The sequence below is a fragment of the Dasypus novemcinctus genome, chromosome 2, assembly GCF_030445035.2.
Source record: "Dasypus novemcinctus isolate mDasNov1 chromosome 2, mDasNov1.1.hap2, whole genome shotgun sequence".
NCBI lineage: Eukaryota > Metazoa > Chordata > Mammalia > Cingulata > Dasypodidae > Dasypus > Dasypus novemcinctus.
Window position 1 is genome coordinate 16,525,967 of NC_080674.1, and position 18,910 is coordinate 16,544,876.

The 18,910-nt window shown below is 41.4% G+C and overlaps 1 protein-coding gene across 2 annotated transcripts in view; it reads left to right on the forward strand.

Annotated features, from left to right (window-relative positions):
* FBXL7 (F-box and leucine rich repeat protein 7) overlaps positions 1–18,910 on the forward strand; it is a 420,297-nt gene that overhangs the window by 103,830 nt on the left and 297,557 nt on the right. For both annotated transcript variants that reach the window (XM_012523463.4, XM_058307145.2), the window contains exon 2: positions 9,308–9,397. In XM_012523463.4, the coding sequence (XP_012378917.1) occupies positions 9,308–9,397 (90 nt within the window). The remainder of the gene's footprint in view (positions 1–9,307; positions 9,398–18,910) is intronic.

Sequence of the window (18,910 nt, forward strand, 5' to 3'; positions counted from 1 at the left end):
ATTCTACATGAAGGGCCACAGTCCTGGAGAAGTAATCTATTAAATTGGTTCCCCTTGGCCAGAAAGAGCTAATATGCTTTTACAATATGTGTTCGGTTTCTTTCCAAAGACTAATATGCACCTGGGCCAGGGATAAAGCCAGATTGTTCTTTAAGATAACTAATGTTATTATTCTGGTTGTACAGGCATTTAAATTGTGGATCAAAGAAGATAAGCAACTATATCATGGTCAGAAAAATAACAGTGAATTCAACACACTAATATGACCCACAATTCCTTTGATCTAATTCTGAGATATTGAAAAAAAATCTTCTTTTCTTTGGTGTGGACGTTTAATATTAAACCGTGTGCTCACGGTGAGCCAGCAGCAACTTGAAAGCAAGATCCTGGAGAGCAGCACGAAATAAGGCTCCTGTCTCCACATGGGTACATGTGCTAGCTTGGGGATTTCTTGCTAGAAGTCTGCGGCAGAAATCCATGAGATGAATTCACAGTATATAACAGGCTAGGTTCTGGAATGATGCAGTGAATCTGTTTCGCAAGTGATTTCTCAGACTGTTGAAGAATATTAGAGGGACGTGGATGTGGCTTAACTGATAGAGTGCCCGCCTACCATATGGAGGGTCCAGGGTTCAAACCCAGGGCCTTCTGGCCCGTGTAATGAGCTGGCCCATGCACAGTGCTGCCACGAACAAGGAGTGCTGTGCCATGCAGAGGTGTCTCCCATGTAGGGGACATGCAAGGAGTGCACCCTGCAAGTAGAGCCACCCTCTGTGAAAAAAGTGCAGCTTGCCCAGGAATGGCACCGCACACATGGAGAGCTGACGCAGCAAGATGAGGCAACAAAAAAGAGATGCAGTGTTCCAGTGTTGCCTGATAACACAAGCAGATGCAGAAGAACACACAGTGAATCGACAGAGAGAGCAGACAACGGGGGGGGGGGGGGGTGGGACGCGGGGGGCGGGGATAGAAATAAATAAAATAAATCTTTAAAAAAGAAAGAATATTAGAATGATAGACCCCGCTGATTCATTTTTGGTCATGTATTGATTGGTTTCTTTCTATCATACCCTTTACCTTCCTTGTGTTATGATAAAGCACAGTAGGAAGCCCAGCTATCTAGTTGTAAATATCTGCATTTGCAAAATCAACCTGGACGTGAAAAGAAAAGAAATTTAGTTTTGCATTTTGCAGATAGGAATTTTTATTTTAAATTAATACATTAAAAGAACTTGAAGGGAAACGGACTTGGCCCAGTGGTTAGGGCGTCCGTCTACCACATGGGAGGTCGGCGGTTCAAACCCCGGGCCTCCTTGACCCATGTGGAGCTGGCCCATGCACAGTGCTGATGCGCCACGCAGGGGTGTCCCCCGCATAGGGGAGCCCCACGCGCAAAGAGTGCGCCTGTAAGGAGAGCGCCCAGCGCGAAAGAAAGTGCAGCCTGCCCAGGAATGGCGCCGCCCACACTTCCCTTGCCACTGACGACAACAGAAGCGGGCAAAGAAACAAGACGCAGCAAATAGACACAGAGAACAGACCCCTAGGGGAGGGGAGGAATTAAATAAAATAAATAAATCTTAAAAAAAAAAAAAAGAACTTGAAATTTCCTCTCAAGAGGATACCTATTTAATGAACATTATCGTCAAATATTATGACAACCTACCACACTAATAGAAAGTCCCATGGAATGTGTGAACAGAGTAAAAGACAAAAACATTCATCTGCTAACATTTCTGTCTTAAAAGTGTCCCAAGTGACTGAAATAATCAGTTCACCGACTAATTTCTCCATGCTGTCATTCAGAATTACATGTGTGCATGTTAACCTTTGAGAGGTAATGCTTACCTGCCTTAGCACAAATAGAGTACTTAATTATCTATTTGTTTAGTTGCCCTCATTTGGGCCTTTAGCCTGTTTGGGGAAAAATTAAATAAAGCACAAAATTTGCATTACTGAATCCAACAGACATAGTTCTTCTGGGCTATTAATCCTTAATGTGGGTTTTAGCAATTGGATTGGTTAAATAGACCAGTAAATTTTCATGCCTTTAAAGCAGTCAGATAACAGAATTGCCAAACTAGCTTATACTTGAGGCCTTTTTCTGAATATATGAGGTATGTCTACTTTATACCTAATATTTATTTACTATATACACATATACAGTAAAAGAAAAATGTTTTAATGACCATTTCTTGTTTCCTGATAAAACTGAACTGTGATAAATGAATCAATATTAATCACTCAAAAGGGGGGTTCCCTTTGGTACTGGATATGCTGGAATACTTTACATAGATGAGCTAATTCATTCTTCACAGCATCTTCCCAGCCTTGACAAGTGGATACAGTTCTCCCTATTTTCAGTAGAGGAAATAGGTAGTTGTGTTTTATTTGCTTGTTGTATCCCTGTATGATGGATGAAGACAACAAGGCTTAGGGATTTGAGAGATTTTCTCGTTGGGCATGTGGCTTGGAAGCAGTAGAGTTGGAATTCAAACTCCAACACCAAAGCGCATGTGTTTTTATACCCATCCACAGGAGATGAAAGAGGTTTCATTCCCACAGTACAGGTGATGAGAGGTTTGCTCATGGATACATACTTGGCTTGGAAATGGCGAAACTGGGATTGGATCCCAGCGCTTTCTCATTCCAGAGCCTGCACAGTTCAACATCCTTAACTGCACCCCCCCCCCCTTGTTGGAATTGCATGATAAATGGGCAAAGGGTAGCTAAGGTTTATTAAACACCTGTGTATTTGGTAGTCACCAGGCTGAGCTCTTCATCTGCATCTTATTTTCAGTCCATCTTCATGACATGGTCAAGGGGTTAGCAACCATAACCACTAACTACTCTCTGCTGCATGCTTCTTGAGCTTGATTCACATCAGAATCACCTGGAGAAGGCATTAAACCCCATATGGCTGGACCACACCCACAGAGTGTCTAATTCAGTAGTCTCAGGGTGGGGCCTGAGATGTCCATTTCTTTTCCAGTAGGTTCTCACATGAGGCTGATGTTCCTTGTCTGGGGACTCCATGTTGAGAACCAATGATCTACTTCCTGCTAAGGAAATGTTATTCACCCATGAGCAAGGTTCAGCTAGAAGAGAATGTTGGAAACTATTCTCACTGCTCCTAAAGCCCTGTCCACAATCCACCCCTGATGACGTCTCTCAGTGTCCACATCCTAGATAGACTGGAATTAAGCAAGGAGCATTTGAGTTCTGTTCCCTTTTTCTTTATGTAGTCATTGCTTATGATTTGAAGATGGCCTTCTGTGTCATCAGGTTTATGCTTTCTTGTTTATATCTCCTCATAGGGCTAGGTCCTTATTTTCTATCTCCTGACTCTTCCACCCCACCTATGCTTCGGCAGTTCTACATTGTGAACTGGCAGCAAATGTGTTTATTCTTTTTTTCTGTAATCAAAGGGAAGATGATGTTGATGAGTATGGTGAGAAAAATGTTAAAAAATAGCAGCGACTAGTTTGTCAAGTTTCCAAATTTTCCTTCTCATTGCAACTCAAATGTGAAGAGAAACTATGATTTACTTAATTTTTTTTTTTTGACATGTAAACTACAATGTTCAATCCAGTTTAAACTTGGATGATTCCACCAGTTAACCTTCCCTAGTAATAAGACAGTGTTAAGAGCTCAGGTTTTCAGCTTCCTCTTGCCTCCATTTTTCATCCTAATATGGTGGGACCAAGGAGGGCACTTATACAAGCTTGTCTTCCTGGTAGTAGGACAAGGTCAGGTTTCGTAGGCACAGGATTCTTGGCTTTGTAGTGATGGCTCTTGTCCACCGAGGACTGCTTATTGAGATCGTCTTGCTTGCTGGCATCTGCAGCTGGTAAAGTGGTGTGAGCTGGTCCCTTGAGGCACTGCCAGTGGTACATCTTGATCAACTCTACCTCACCTCATGTATTTGTTCTCTATTGCTGCATAACAAATTACCTCCAAGCCTAGCACCATGTAATAACAGTGCATGTGTATTATTTCACAGTTTCTGTGGTTCTGAAATTTGGGAGTCACTTAGCTGGACGGCAGTCAATGTCTCAGGGACTCTCATGAGTACATTCAAGTGGTCCACCAGGGCTGCTTCATCTGGGACATTAGGATCGGCTTCCAAGATGGCTTAGTCACCTGACTATTGGCAGGGGACCTCCTCAAGAGCAAGAGAAGGAGGAAGTTTACCTTTTATGGCTTAGTCAATCTGCTCTCTTGTTGTGGTTACAGAAGTCTCCCTCTGTACTGCATTGCATCTCTCAGGCAAGTTCCCAGCTAGATTCTCCTCTGCATGGGCTTCAGCCATTGCCACAAGGGAATCTGGATGACTCAGAAAGCTGGACTTCAGGTCCCTGAGCCCACCGTGCTTGCAGCAGCTTGCGGTGCCCATGCTTCTCGTTGATGCTGGATGTTGTCTGAGGTTGGAGGCTCTCCAACCTCCTGGTTAGGGAGTGAGGGTCACAGCCCTTATGCCAACAGGGTTACCCTCATTTATCCAACTCACTTTCCCCTGCCTCCGAGGAAGTGCAGAAAGGAGAATCCGGGATTTAAGCTGGCTGCTCCTGACTCCTCCCTCCCTCTCCCCTTGTCCTTTTCCTTAGTCCACAAGGTGGGCTTTCTAGGTTCTCTACCCTTTCCCTCTTCTCTAGACTTCCCTTATATCAGATTCCAGGGTCTCACTTGGCCTGGCCCTCAATTTGCTAAAGGAGTGAAGAAATTTAGAGAGTTCCTTTCTAAGACAGTTGCTTGTCTTGCAAGGCCTTCATCAAGCTATTTCTGTTTTTGACTGTTAGGAGGTGAATATCGCCTTGTCCTTTCCCTCTGTGTTATTTCCTCTTCTAAGCCCTCCCTTCCCCCTCTCTCAACCGAAGTAGTAGACAAGCCTGTACTCCCAGGTTTCCTGAAGCAAGGCAGAAGAAAGGCACATGTTAATGGCATTCAAAGTCTTAACTTTAAGACTCAGCGGGCGTTTACCAGGTGCACTGAACGAGCCTAAGTGCTATGCCTGGATTATTTTATTTAAGTGTCGCAACTGTCCTGTGAGGCAGGAATGGTTTTCCCCCTCCTTTTTATAGCTGAAGAAATGAAAGCAGAGAGAGATTTAGTAATTATTCCTAAGGTTATTAAGTGGCAAATCCAGATTCAAACCCAACCAAGTCACTGTAAATCCTATATTCTTACCCACGCCAGTCTACATGAAAGCTGGTAAGATTATATAGTTGTCTCTTTATTATCTCACTTTCCTTAGTTACTTACTTCTTTACATACACAGCTATTTTTTCAGTGTTTTACTTTGTAAAGGTCATACGTTCTCAGTGGGGATGATATTACTCCAGGCAGGCAAAAATTGGTTCTTGGGTTGGGGTGGGGCAGAATGCAAAACATTCTACTCTCTGTGTATAAAGCACAGATATCCATATAGCACATAGACAGCTGTGCGGTTTATTTAGGGTATTATAATTTCATGGGTGGGGGAGGTGTGATTAGGGAAAAAATGTCTAAGAAGTTTCCTTAGGGGGCCATAAAGGAAACAAGATTGAGAAACACTGTCGTAGGGTATAGTGAGGATTTAATAAGATGAAGCATCTCAAGTATTCAGCACATTACACAGCAGCATATGCACTCAATGTTAGCTATTATTTTAATAACATCATTAATAATATCACTTCCCCCAATTTTATGCCCTTCTTGATAGTATTTCTTAAATTGCATCTTGTGGCCTCTGAGGGATCTGTAAACATGTCATCAGGGGTGTCCAAGAATTTCCTCTGAAATCAATTAAATTTTTTTTTTTATGCTTTCCTGTTGATGAGAATCTTTAAAAAATATAAATACCTCTATACTGGATCCCCTTTTATTACAGAGTCCTGCCATGGGATTTCATGGCCCAATTCTGTTCCCGTCTTTTTAAGTATGAGCTCATCTTTCATTGTTGTGTGCTGATGAGGAATAAAAGAAGAGTAGATTTAAAAATGTGGTGGATAAAATCAGGCCCAGTGAGGCCGAGTGATGGGGGAGCCTGCCGTTGGCAGGAAGGGCTTGTCACCATTAGCGGTGGGCAGGTTGGGGCCTCCCACTTCCAGGGTAGGATGGACATGCCAACCTCAAGAGGACATTGGCTTTCTAGCCAGGACGATATTTATGTTTGGAAGGGCAATTTAATCTTGGCAAAGCAACGTCATCTGCCATGTTAAATTAATGCTGTTAATTTGAATTTTATGGGTTGTATTGTTTTTGCATTTAATTTGTTATTTTATTTTGGTTTTATTGTTGAATCAGAGTGAGAGCATATGGAGTTTATTTCTTGTGCTCCATTTGTGCATCGCTGAGTAACAATATAATAAAAATAATTTAACTCTATACTATATTGGTGGTGCACCATGTTTTTTGCCCCATTAAAGAGACTCATTGCATTATCCAAGCCATAGAATATTTGAGCTGCTAGGACTCACTCAGTCCAACCCCTCCCCAACCGGAAGTGAACATTGAACCTCCTGGAGAAGGGAGGGGCAGGCAGAGACCAGGTGACATAGTTCTAACTCAGTACCTTCCCCACCATACCAACTACCTCCAAAGGTGAACCAGGGCAGATAAATGGCGCCTGCAGTCAAGCCTCAAAACTGGCTGGAAACAGACTGATGGAGAGTGAGGGCCTTATCTTGGCTAGCTTTGAGGGAGGAGGAGGTGAAGTGGATGGAGATTATGGGAGCATTGTCAGGCTTGTTGCAGAGCCAGGCATCACAGGAACAGTGGGCAGCAGTGAGAGGAAACAGTGGCCATTTTTCTTTCTTGCATAGGTGATATCACCCATGAGCTTGAATTGTTCCATTACTTTAACGAAAGCAAACGAAACACTGAAGCTCTTTAAATCTAACCCCAGTTGTGCTTTTCTACTCTTCATGTGTTCAGACTAAGTTTACTCCGTCTAACTGGGTAGTCTACCACTGTGCAGGGAAGACTATTGGCAAAGAGTGTGTCTCAGCTGCATTTAAGGATTTCAGTTAGAACCTGTGGAGTGAACAGAATTCATCTGTATGATAGTTGGTCATTGTCTTAGCTATCTACTGCTGCCTAATACATTTCCATTTGCTAGTCTGCTAGGCTGCCAAAAGCAATATACCAGAAATGGGTTGGCTCTTACAATGGGGATTTTTTTTTCGAATTTTATTATTATTATTTTTTTAAAGACACATAGATTACACAAAATGCTGCATTAAAAAATGTAAGAGGTTCCCATATGCCCCACTCCCCACACCCCCCACTCCTCCCACATCGACAACTTCATTAATTAGAGTGGTATAATCATTGCATTTGATGAGTACATTTTGGAGCACTGCTACACAGCATGGATCATAGTTTATGTTGTAGTTTATACTCTCTCCCAGTGCATTCAGTGGGTTATGGCAGGATATATAAAGTCCTGCATATGGCCCTGCAATATCATTCAGGACAACTCCAAGTTACAATGGGAATTTATTAGTTGGCAAGCGTACCATTCTAAGGCTGAGAAAAATGTCCAAATCAAGGCATCAGCAGGTGATGCCTTCTCCCCAAAGATCTTGGACTCCTCTGTCACATGGCAAGGCACACAGCGGCATCTACTGGTCTCTCCCTTCTCTTTCTGGTTTCATTGGTTTTAGCTTTTGGCTTCTATGACATTCTCTTTTCTGGGTTTTGTTGCTTTCAGCTTCTTGCTTCTGTAGCTTTCTTTCTATCTCTGCCTGAATTTCATTCTCTTATAATGGACTCCAGTAAGAGAATTAAGAACCGCCTTAACTGAGGCAGGTCACACTTTTAAGTTAAGATCCTCCTCACCAAAGGATCCTACTCACAGCGAATTCACATCCACAGGAATGGATTAACTTTAAGAACATACTGTTCTGGGTTCCAGACGGCTTCAGACCATCACAACTCATAAATGTGTTGATACCACAACACGTATGTATTATCTTCTACTTTCCTAGGGTCAGGAGGCTGAGCGTGGCTTAGCTGAGCCCTCTGCCCAGGGTCTCACAAAATTGCAGTCAAGGTGTTGACCAGGTATGGCATCTTGTCTGAGGCTTGGGGTCCTCTTCCATGCCCATGTGGTGACTGGCAGAATTCATTTCCTTGCAGCCGTAGAGCTCATGGTGGCTTGCTTCTTCAAGGCCAGCAGGGGGGTGTCTCTTTCCTCCACCCAACCTTTGAAAGGGCCCACCTAATTAGGTCAGGCTCACCAGGATAATCTCCCTTTTGATGAACTTAAAGTCAACTTATTAAGGATGACATTACATCTACAAAATCCCCTTACCTTTGCCGTATTCTGTTCATTAGGGGCAAATTCTGGATTCTGCCCACACTCAAGGGGAGGAGAGGACACAAAGGCTTGGATACTAGGGATGGGAAATTATGGGGCCATCTGGGAACCCTGCCCACCCAGGCTTTAAGCGCTTCCCATCTTGGGTAGTGAGTGTGGTTCATGTTTGTAGAAGTTCGTGTGATAATTAGGAGAATGTTCAGCAACACTAAGGCAGTATATGATTAGATCTCAATTTCGAAGTGTAGAAACTCAGCCCTTAATTGAGTTAAGATTCTTCAAATCAGGGTTTCTCAACCTTAGCACAGTTGATGTATTCTTTGTCGTGGGGGGCTATCCTGTGCATTGTAGGATGTTAAGCAGTGTCCCTGGTCTCTACCTGTTACAGGGCAGTAGGAAGCTCTTCCCACAACAGTTGTGATAAGCAAAAATGACACCAGAGGTTACTAAATGTCCCCTGGGGGGGGGGGAGGGCAGAGGAAGGAGCCACTACGGCTCAGAACCACAGCCTTGGAAAAGTAGGGGTTTTTTTTTGAATAGTAGGACCTAGTGAAACAGAGACTTTGATTTTTAAGTTGATGCAACTCTGGAACCATCGGTCTCTTTTTCCTCTAGTAGTGCCTTATTGTTAGATTTGCTTATTTTCTTTGCTGAGAAATGGATAGTTTATAGTTGCAAATAAAAAAGTCGTGCTATGGATGTGTTTCCCACATGTCCTTTCTTGTTCTCATGGATGCCAAATTGAGATTAGAGTTATCATATCCGACTATGTTTTACAATCTTGCCTGAGTTTATAGACAAGCCCTATTGTAATAGAGCTGTGTTCTACTGTAACATGGGTCAGATATTTCCCAAAAGATATTTAATGCATAAGGCAAAAATCTTAATAAACCCCGTTATTTGTATTGGAGCTCCTTTTCTCGGAGAGAGGTGATGGGACATAATGGAGGGCACAGTCCAGTTCTGAAATTAGAAAACTCAAAATCGGCTCATTCCTATTTTCTCTAGGCAAAGGCAGCTCAAGCATCTCATCCGACGTGAGTTCAAGTACAGATCACACGCCGACCAAAGCACAGAAGAATGTGGCTACCAGCGAAGGTAGGCATCTGGTTTTCATTATCTCTCGCCTTCCCTGCGCAGTGCTGGCTATTTTTGGAAGACAAATAAAATGTGTGGGGCTTAATTCTGTTCTACTGAGCGGGAGCATGTGAGATTCTTAAAAATGAGAAGGGAAAGGTTTTCCCAAGTTACTTTTTTGTTGCACTGCTGTTACTATCCATTAAAGTTATTTGATGGGATTTAAGTCTCTCAAATCTAAGGCAAATGCTGGTATTTTGTGAAAATATAATAGGTTTACTTACGGGAAGCTTTTACAATGCTATATATCTTCTTTATTAACTTGGAAGAACGGTATGATTGTAAAATCCTTGTGGTGAAGTTCACGGTTCATGCCTAGAGTTAAGGGTTGTGACAGTGGGAAGGCCGCAATCATGCAATTTGTCTAACTTGAATTAACACCAATATTTGGGTGTAGAAAAGTAGTATTTTTTGATTAGAGAATAAGTGAAAAGTTTGACCTTTTAGGGCAAAGATGCTCACACTGTTTCTTGATGAAGAATTTAACTATATGTAGCAATCCATGTTGGAACTCAGTTGCTTCCCAGTGTATTTTAAGAAGCTTTGGGTTACTACAAACTTGAATGTGGAGATACTTGTTTCAATGGTACTTATTATTGGAAAGTTGACCCAACTATGGAATTGGCTCCTTTTATTTTAAAGTTAAACACAATTTAACGATATCCTTTCTGAGGAAAAGTTCTTTTGAAATTGTTGATTGAGCTTCCAGTGTGAGACATTAGTGGCGTTTATAGCGAAAGACTCTTTTTAAGGTGTTGGCTGATTTTTATGTGATTATATGGTTCCTACTTTCCTGAAAGGTACAGGGTGTTGAGAAAGCAAGTTTTCCATCCTTGCTTCTGAGGCTCAATTTCTGCTGCTCATAATATGGGGAAGCTCATTCGCACATGGCCTGAGTTGGTCATCTCAGTTTAATTTCTCTTGGCCTGTGTTCCATTTTTGCGGTGATGGTGATGTTTACCTGTAATGGCAGAGATCTTGTTTTTGGGTTATTCTTTGATTTGGTGTGTTTCAAGTGGCATAGAATTACCTTCTCTGGACTAATTATCCCAGGATTGATTGATAAACAGCTTTTACAATGGGGTTATGGTTTCTTGAGTTTAATGCCTGAGTACTTTTCAGTGTAAATCACCAATGTAGTGAGGCAAATGGATTGGAAGCGTCAAGTAGCAATCCAGTTTTAATTTTCTGCCTGTTAATTCAAATATGGGTGTCAATCATTTTTGAAATTCAGTTAAGGTAATATGCAAATCTGGTTAATTGATTCTCAACATTTGCTTTTGAGGCATCTATTCTCCCGACTGAGGGTGGAAATCACTACAGTTTGATTTGTTTGAGATCCTCTTGGATCATAAATTTGTAAGGTTTTCACTTTTCACCATTTTTCAGCCACTCTGGTCACAGTAATTTCTCTAATTTGAGTGGCTGTGGAAAGAGAAAGTTAAAAGTGTGTTTACAGTCCCTCCTTTTGCCCCACTCAGGTTTAAGTTTCCTTATTATTTCTACGCCTTTTCAAAAATAGAAAATCCAAAACTATACAAGCTCCATCGTGGTGAGAGGGCTCTGTGGGACTGCATGCATTTTAAAATGTCTGCTCTTTTGTCTCAAAATAAGCTCTTTAGGGACTTTAAGTTTTCATTTTATTTTGCCTTTCCTTAGGAGGATTCTTTTGGCTCAGGCCCAGCCAAAGTTTTTCTACATTTTGTCACAATGTATTTTCTGTCATTTCTGAGGGTTGAATTGGGAGGAAAAAAAGGGAAAATATGATGTTCATATGAAACAGAACTTTAGCCCTTGGGCACAATTAGGATGGAATTTCTTTTCAGCTCTTAAATGGAAGAACTCCATCCTTATTAAAGATGCTGTCCTCTTCCTTCTGTGCCTGAACATTAAAAGTTTTAAAAAAGTGCTAAGTTTTGCTAAAGATAATTTGGACAGGCTGTATGTATGAGTCTATATTGCTATGAAGATGGCTTTAATCAACCAAAGTTAAAATATTACCAAATAAGTTAGGAGTGAAAATGTATTTCCGGATTGCTTGCGGCATCGTCGTCCGTCTCATGTTATCAGGCTGCTGCTTACAAAATGGAGCCACAGTAGCCAGTGCTAAAGTGTTCTGTGAGTGGTTAGAATATTGGATCTTTGACCGCTACAGGGTGGATTTCTCCAATGGAAGGGTTCCTTCTACTTATGGGGAAATACCTGGGGGTAACCACTGTTTGCAACATGTTGGCAAAGAAGCAGGGGATGAGCTCCGGTTTCTTACAGATTTACAGAGGATCGTATTTTAAAATGCCCCTCCCCTGTTTTCTAGAACTAATTTAACCTCTAATGTTAAGAAAATATTGGATGAGTGGTATAATTGGCTTTCTGGAAGCTGTTTGGTGATGGTTTTCTTCAGTTTCATGATCCTCTTATGAGTTTTCATCTCTGAATTCATCAGTACTGCCTTCAGGTCACCCAGGCAGGGTCCTTGGTTTAAAGATCTGAGCTACACTGATTTCTGAAAAATGATCTGTATTGTGACAGATAACATTCGTTCGCCCCGCAGCCATCGGAAACTGTAGCCATACCTGTTAGAGCTGGGGTGGAAGCACTTTGCAAGCACAATAGTATTGTGCTTTCCTGTGATGGGGATGGCTGGGGGAGGTATTGTATCAGTTCCCTGGTTGTGGTCATGGTGGTGTGTGTGTCTGACTTCTAAGAGATAGCTTGTTTAATGTGCAGGCATTGCTCCTCACTGGCAAACCTGTAGATAACCACTGTGCAATGCAAGCTGGTCAATAAACTGAGGACCTGGGAGGAGGGAAAAGAGAAGGCATACACATTCACACATTTGACCTGGGGCTGGGGCTGGGCCAGGGGATTAAATGGCATGAGGGATTTCACTGGGGAGATGAAAATGTTCTGAACTTCAGTTGAGATGGCAATTATACAATTCAGTAAATTTCACCCAAAACCAGTGAATTTTATACATAAAAAGTGTTGGGGAGCGGCTGCTGCTGCATGACCTTCAGCCTTGTATCTAAATCACTGCAAACTATTATTTGAAACGACAGCCTCCCAGCTTGGGGAGATAATGGACAGTGGCTGGAGAGCTCCGAAGGGGTGAGGGGTGGCCTATATGAGGTGCAGGGCTGCAGGCCTAGAAGCTTCTCATGAGGTGCTCTGAGAGCAATCAAAATGGATCCCGGGACCAGTAATCTCCACCCAGCATGTGGTGTACCAGGTCAGAATGGACTCAAAGTCCTGATCCTCCCGTAATGTTTTGGAAGTCTTGAGAGATGCCAGATCCATGGGTTTATCAAACATTTTTTTTTTCTTAGCTTTTCCTGGATTGACTCTAGCTTCAGTTCAGATGTTAACATATTCTAACACCCAGTTATCCTGGTTGAAGCGTAGCATTTACTCACTCCAGCAAGTGTGTCTCTTTGCTAGGCACAGGTCCCTGCTGTCTATTCAGTGTTCCATCTAATCTACTCAAAGTCATAAGGCTGTTCCCCCAAGCATGGTGGGGACAGATGGTGAGATGATTTCATTGCACTCCATAAGAGAATGGCATTTTTGACCTGGTGGAGCGGTTCCATTCCAGAGTCTCCTGCAAAAGTTTTGTGCATCTAATTTTGTGACTCCAAAGCTACTTTTCAAGGAATTGGCAGCCACCCATGCTTTCTCCCTGATAAGTGGTATAGGCTTTCTTTAAAGCCTATTGTATTTCTTATGACAGTTTAAGTTCCTGATTTCCTGACACTGCAGGGGCCTTGGGTTCAAGTGTAGAAGGCTGGAAACTTTCCATTTTCTTTTTCCAACAAAATCAGCATTCCAACATCGTAAGACACAGCTTAATTTTTTCCAGTTGTGTTGCTATTCTTTCTGTTCCACTTTTTCCAGTCTTTTTCATCCATGGGCTGTTCTCTCCTACAATGGAAAGAATGGCCTATGACCTTCAGCTGTGAAAGTCCGACTGGAATAGAATATACAACAGGCAGCCTTGAAGAGAATCTGATTAGGTTAGGTCATGGAGAATATCCCTAGAAATAGCAAGTTGGGCTTTGGCTTCTTTCACAGAACTGGGGCTTTAGGGGAAGGTATCTCAACAGCTCAGCCCTCTCTGCAGCTCAGGGGAAGGTGAAGCAGTTAGTTCAAAGGTCAAGTTTAATTGGCTGATAAAGAGTCAGTTTCATCCAGTTGCCGTTTAAACATGTTCAGGTTTAGATTTCGAACTTTTTACTGGCAAGACAATTTATAGATGTTACTGATGGTTTCTAAACATTGGGTATCAAGCTGGACAACCGTGGAGCTGTAGGATCTTCAGAGTTACAAAGGGCATTGGCAATTTCCTAATCCAATATACTCATTTTACAAGGAAATACCTGTGGCACAGAGAAATGAAAAGTTTTGTGCAATATTACACACCTTATAAATTGTCACGCAAGGGCTTGACATCCTGTTGTTTTGGTGAGAGATGGTCAAGTTAGAAAAAAACGTAACCTTTAAGAAAGCTGTTCCCATCTGAATATGAAAATATTTAATTCTCTGTAGTGTGCCTGATTTCTAACTGCCTGCTTTGAGTTGATTGCAGATCTGAAGCATGCCTTTTAGAAGAGTTTGAGAAAGGTTGTTGATCATGATTGCCAATGGGAGGAGAGGATCTTCTGCAAATGGTCAAAAGATAACTTACATGAGCATGACACCATATTACCTTAGAGATGAACAAACTTTAAGTTAGCCCACGATTTAAAAATAGCGGACTTGGCCCAGTGGTTAGGGCATCCGTCTACCACATGGGAGGTTTGCGGTTCAAACCCAGGGCCTCCTTGACCCGTGTGGAGCTGGCCCATGAGCAGTGCTGATGTGCGCAAGGAGTGCTGTGCCACGCAGGGTGTCCCCCTCATAGGGAAGCCCCATGTGCAAGGAGTGTGCCCCATGAGGAGAGCCGCCCAGCGCAAAACAAAGAGCAGCCTGCCCAGGAATGGCGCCGCACGCATGGAGAGCTGACACACAGATGATGCAACAAAAAGAAACACAGTTTCCCGTGCTGATGACAACAACAGAAGTGGACAAAGAACACGCAGCAAATAGACACAGAGAACAGACAACTGGGGTCAGGGGGGGAAGGGGAGAGAAATAAATAAATAAATCTTAAAAAAAAAAAAATAACCTTTCAAGGGATTTTCTTCATATTGCTTCCTGAAATGGCCTGTTTAATTAACTCCCTGTAAGTAGTTCATGTTTAAAGGTTTCATTTGAGGCATGTGAAAGAAGTTGATTTATGCAGAATCTGTGTTGAGATTCCTTTCATGGAACCCCAAACGCTGGTTTATTTATATAGTTATGAGTTTTCATGTTTTTAGTGCCCAAATTAGACCAAATCTAATTAGAGTTACTTTGAAAATGTCCAGACATTGGGCTTTGCTTTTGTACTGTCTTCTTTATATAAAAATTTTCTTTCTACTCCCTCTTGAGTGTACGCCTCAAACAGAATTCAAATGAATCACCCAACAAGGGACAGATGATGCTTTTAACTCAAGGTGCATTCCATTTCCCAAAAAGCCTTTTCTAGATATAATATTTGACCATTCAACAAACATTTTGGAGGTATTTATTTCAGGTTCTTGCCGATGCTTTCATGGGCATTATTGCATTCACCTTTGACTCATCATCACACTTGTCTTGACAGGTAGATATAAATGGTTTCATTTGGCAGGTGCAGACACCCAAGACTCTGAAAGAATAAGTCCACCCCTCAGTTGTAAAATTAGTAAGTGGCAAAACTGAGCTGTGAACCCTGATGTTCTGACCAAGATTTATTCTTCATGCTTGTTTTATAATCGGCACACAACACTACTGATAATTCCGTACTAATAGTTTTATGAGTTTATATCAAAGGATACTTCGAAAGTACTTTTGAGAAGTACTTTTTCAAATGTCAGCCTATAAAAGTGTCTAGATTGCCAATACAGTGCTTAGAAACACTTTAGTGATCCCTGTATAGTCTAGGAATTGACTTTAAGTCATTAGTTATAAAAGTAAACAGGTCAGTATTCCAAGCTGCTTTTACACTGAAATGTTTAAACGTTAGTTTGCATGTTGCCATAAGCTCTGCCTTTAGCAGACTATAGAAGACAGGCTTGATGTTTGCAATGATTAAATTAATCATGATATAGGGTTTGAGATGTTTGTGTGTGCAATATGAAAGTAATGAAGAGTTATATTACTCGTTTTCCCTTTAAACCAAGTCACGGAATTATTTTTTAGTTGGAAATGTAAGTGAAGGATATTGCTCTCAGAGCATGTACATTGAAAATGTACCTTGAAGGAGGCTATTAACAAGCAAATGAAAATCTGTGGCACAAGAGGAAATAGGGTAAAAACATATAACAAAGGAAAAGAAATAAAAGGTGAAAAAAACCACAGAGAAAGAAAATGCACTGAAGAAGTCTCTTTGAAATTGTTGTAAAAGGACATCTATCCCGAGTGGAAGGTTTGCAGAGAGGGTTAGGGGCGAGAACAGATTCAGCAATCAGAAATGTGGTATGTTAGATTTTATTTTGTGCGTGAGGAAGTTGACCACTGATTACTATAAAGATTTTTTTTGCCTTTAAAAATTAAACTTTAAACGTTGTTATCTCTGCAAATGTTGGGACCATATAAGAAAGTTTTGCCCTTGAAACTTAATGTGTTTTGGTAATTAAATTAGCAATTCACTGCTTCTTGACCGAGTTTCTTTTATTGTATATGCTTCTGCCTAATTGGAAGTTAGGTAACTTTTGAAAAACTGGACCAATTATATCTGGCAAGTTGAGCATGTTGTAGATTCAGTGTGCCCAATTTAATAAGTCCAATTCACATCCGAGGATGTTTAAGCAGTAGAAAGCTCATCAGCTCAATACTCACAAAATTGATATGTAAGCCTAGAAATTTACAGTGTGATCCTGAATACCACCTCAGATGCAAAAACTGAGTTTAATTTCTTGAGGGAATTAGCTTCCAAAGTAGATCATTCAGAATGGCCAAAATGTCATATAACAGTCTCAGAAGGAAATTACATTTCTGGGTATAATTTTTAAAGGGGACATCTTTAAGTAATGCCTAATTGAGATTATCCAGAGTCTCTTGTGCCTTTAAATGGAATGGGGAGTGAAGAAAAATCAGCTCTTCAATATTCTAGTTCAACCTCCAAGAATTATTCTATTTCTTTCACTTACATTTTGCCATTTTTAAGGAAGCAAAACAATCAGTATATTTCAACCATAGACATTCTGTTTCATCCTAATTACAACTAAGTATATTTGTAATGAAAGCTTGGATCATTCCTAAGAAATCTGATCAGTAATTTCAGTAATTATTTCAATGGGAATTTATTAAAGTATGTAGTCTCAGTTCAAATACATTTGGTGAGGCACTTCAAAATGTCTGTCAGTCAGGGGTCACAAACTGGTAGTACAGGGGATTCTATCCTCAGATGTGTTTCTTCTCCTGTAACAGGTATTAAAAGTCATTTTGGGTTTGATATAAATGATTTGAGTAGAGCACCTCCCCTGTAGGTGCTCACAGTCTGCATCCTTCCCTGTTGTCTTAAACAAGCATCCCTGGCAATTTTTCTGTTAGGCACCTGCTCCTGAAGGAATTTGATTTAAACTTATGTAACAGTTAAACACTAATTCAGGGCAGTCTAGGATTGCTTTCCAGCAAGCAGTCTCAAGAAGTTCTAGAGTTGAAGAAGTAGAGAGAGAAGCGTGGTTTGGGGGAGTTGGGAAAGTCCTCCTGGAAGCCTAGGATTTAGATTTTTCTGGTGTGAGTAGGTGGAAGGGTAGAGGGGAAGCTTCACATGGTGGGTCACAGTATGGAGAGCTTGGGAAAGCCCATCTGAGCTCACATGGGGAAAAGCAGGGGCTTCTCAGCAGACCTCTTCCCGGTAACACTGAAGACGTTCACAAAATGCTTTGAAAATGCAGGTTGTACTGAAAGCGTTTAGAAATGGCATGGCTGCATATTCTTTGTGCTAGCTTTTCATTGGATCCCGTATAAACGGAGACGTCAGGGGTACCTTTAGGCTGTACCACTAAGACACTATGCATATCAATGGCCAGACTGCCTTTCTTTTGGTTATTTCCAAGGTTTTAACTCAGGAACTGTTTTCTGAGCTCATCTGCAGTAAGAGAGAAAATGGAGTAGGTTGAGGACTGACATATTAGGGCACATTCACCAGGGAGCCATAGAAATATTTGCCCTTTACAGCCATGGACACCATCTGACCTTAAAAATCAGGTTAACATGTCTGTTTACTTCCTCTTTGACTAGGAAATAACTTCCTGAGGATAAACTCATTTCCTCAGGAAGCCCCAACTTCCCAAGGCTCTTCGACTGATTAGCAAGTAATGAGAGAAAAATATTGGAATTGTAAAGGGCAGTTTTTTTGTTTGTTTGTTTTTTACATACATCCTATAAACCAGAGAAGATCCACTTTTTTTTTCCTTCACCAAAACAAATTTTGTTTCCAGCGTTTAATTGGGTATGCACACAGTCACAGCCCAGGTTGGGATTCATTAAGTCTTCGTGCAGAATTACGTTCTTCTCAGTAAAGAAGCCAGCTGCATCCAGGAGAAGGTCCACATTTTGGAGGGACTCATATACATGTAATCTAGAAGTCATTTTAAATAGTTTAAAGATGACTGAAGAATTGTTTTAAGCAGCGCACGGTCCGTAGAAAGCATCCAGGAATGCGCTCGTTAACTGTAAAGGTATCCAGGAGACTTGCAGCTGTCTGATCACTACTTTCTTGCAAAGGAGAGGTTGTTCCCTGGTGCACTGAATGGCATTTGTTCTTCCGAATAGCAGTTTTGGAGGTACAGGAATTGGGGATGTGGGCTGGAGAAAATGAATTTCTCTAGACAGTAGAGAGACTCTGGGCTTCAAAGAAAGGGGGCAGAGGGGATACCCAGGAGGTCCAACAGGGAGATGAACTGGAAGAAGGGACAATGTTCCAACATACTGGCGGGTGGCAGCCTCAAGGTGGCACCTTCCTGTGCCCCTGAGCATCTTTAGTCAAGCCTCTAAGCTCACAGAGCACTTGGTTGGAGTGGATTTCCTGTGGGAACGGTGAAGGGCTGCATTTTGAGACTATTCATTCTTCCTTTTTTGTAGTCATCTTCCTTACACAGATATAACTCCAATCAACTTCTGAAGAAACCATCAGTTACACGCCCCTACTACTGCAAATTTAAGCATTCCATTAGATTTATCTTCTGTTGTGTATAATTATTTTATATCATTTCTAATAACCAAATTCTTAATGCTTCTCATTTGAGTATTATTATGTACTCAGATTATTCTAATTATTAAAATCACTCTCTTTTTTGATTCTTGAAGTTAAGTAACTTTCTCTATGGAAAACCTTTAAGCAACTCCTTTGCCCTTCCAGCATTGACTTTCAATTTATAAAACCTTCCTTGCTTTCTCACCATGAAAGAC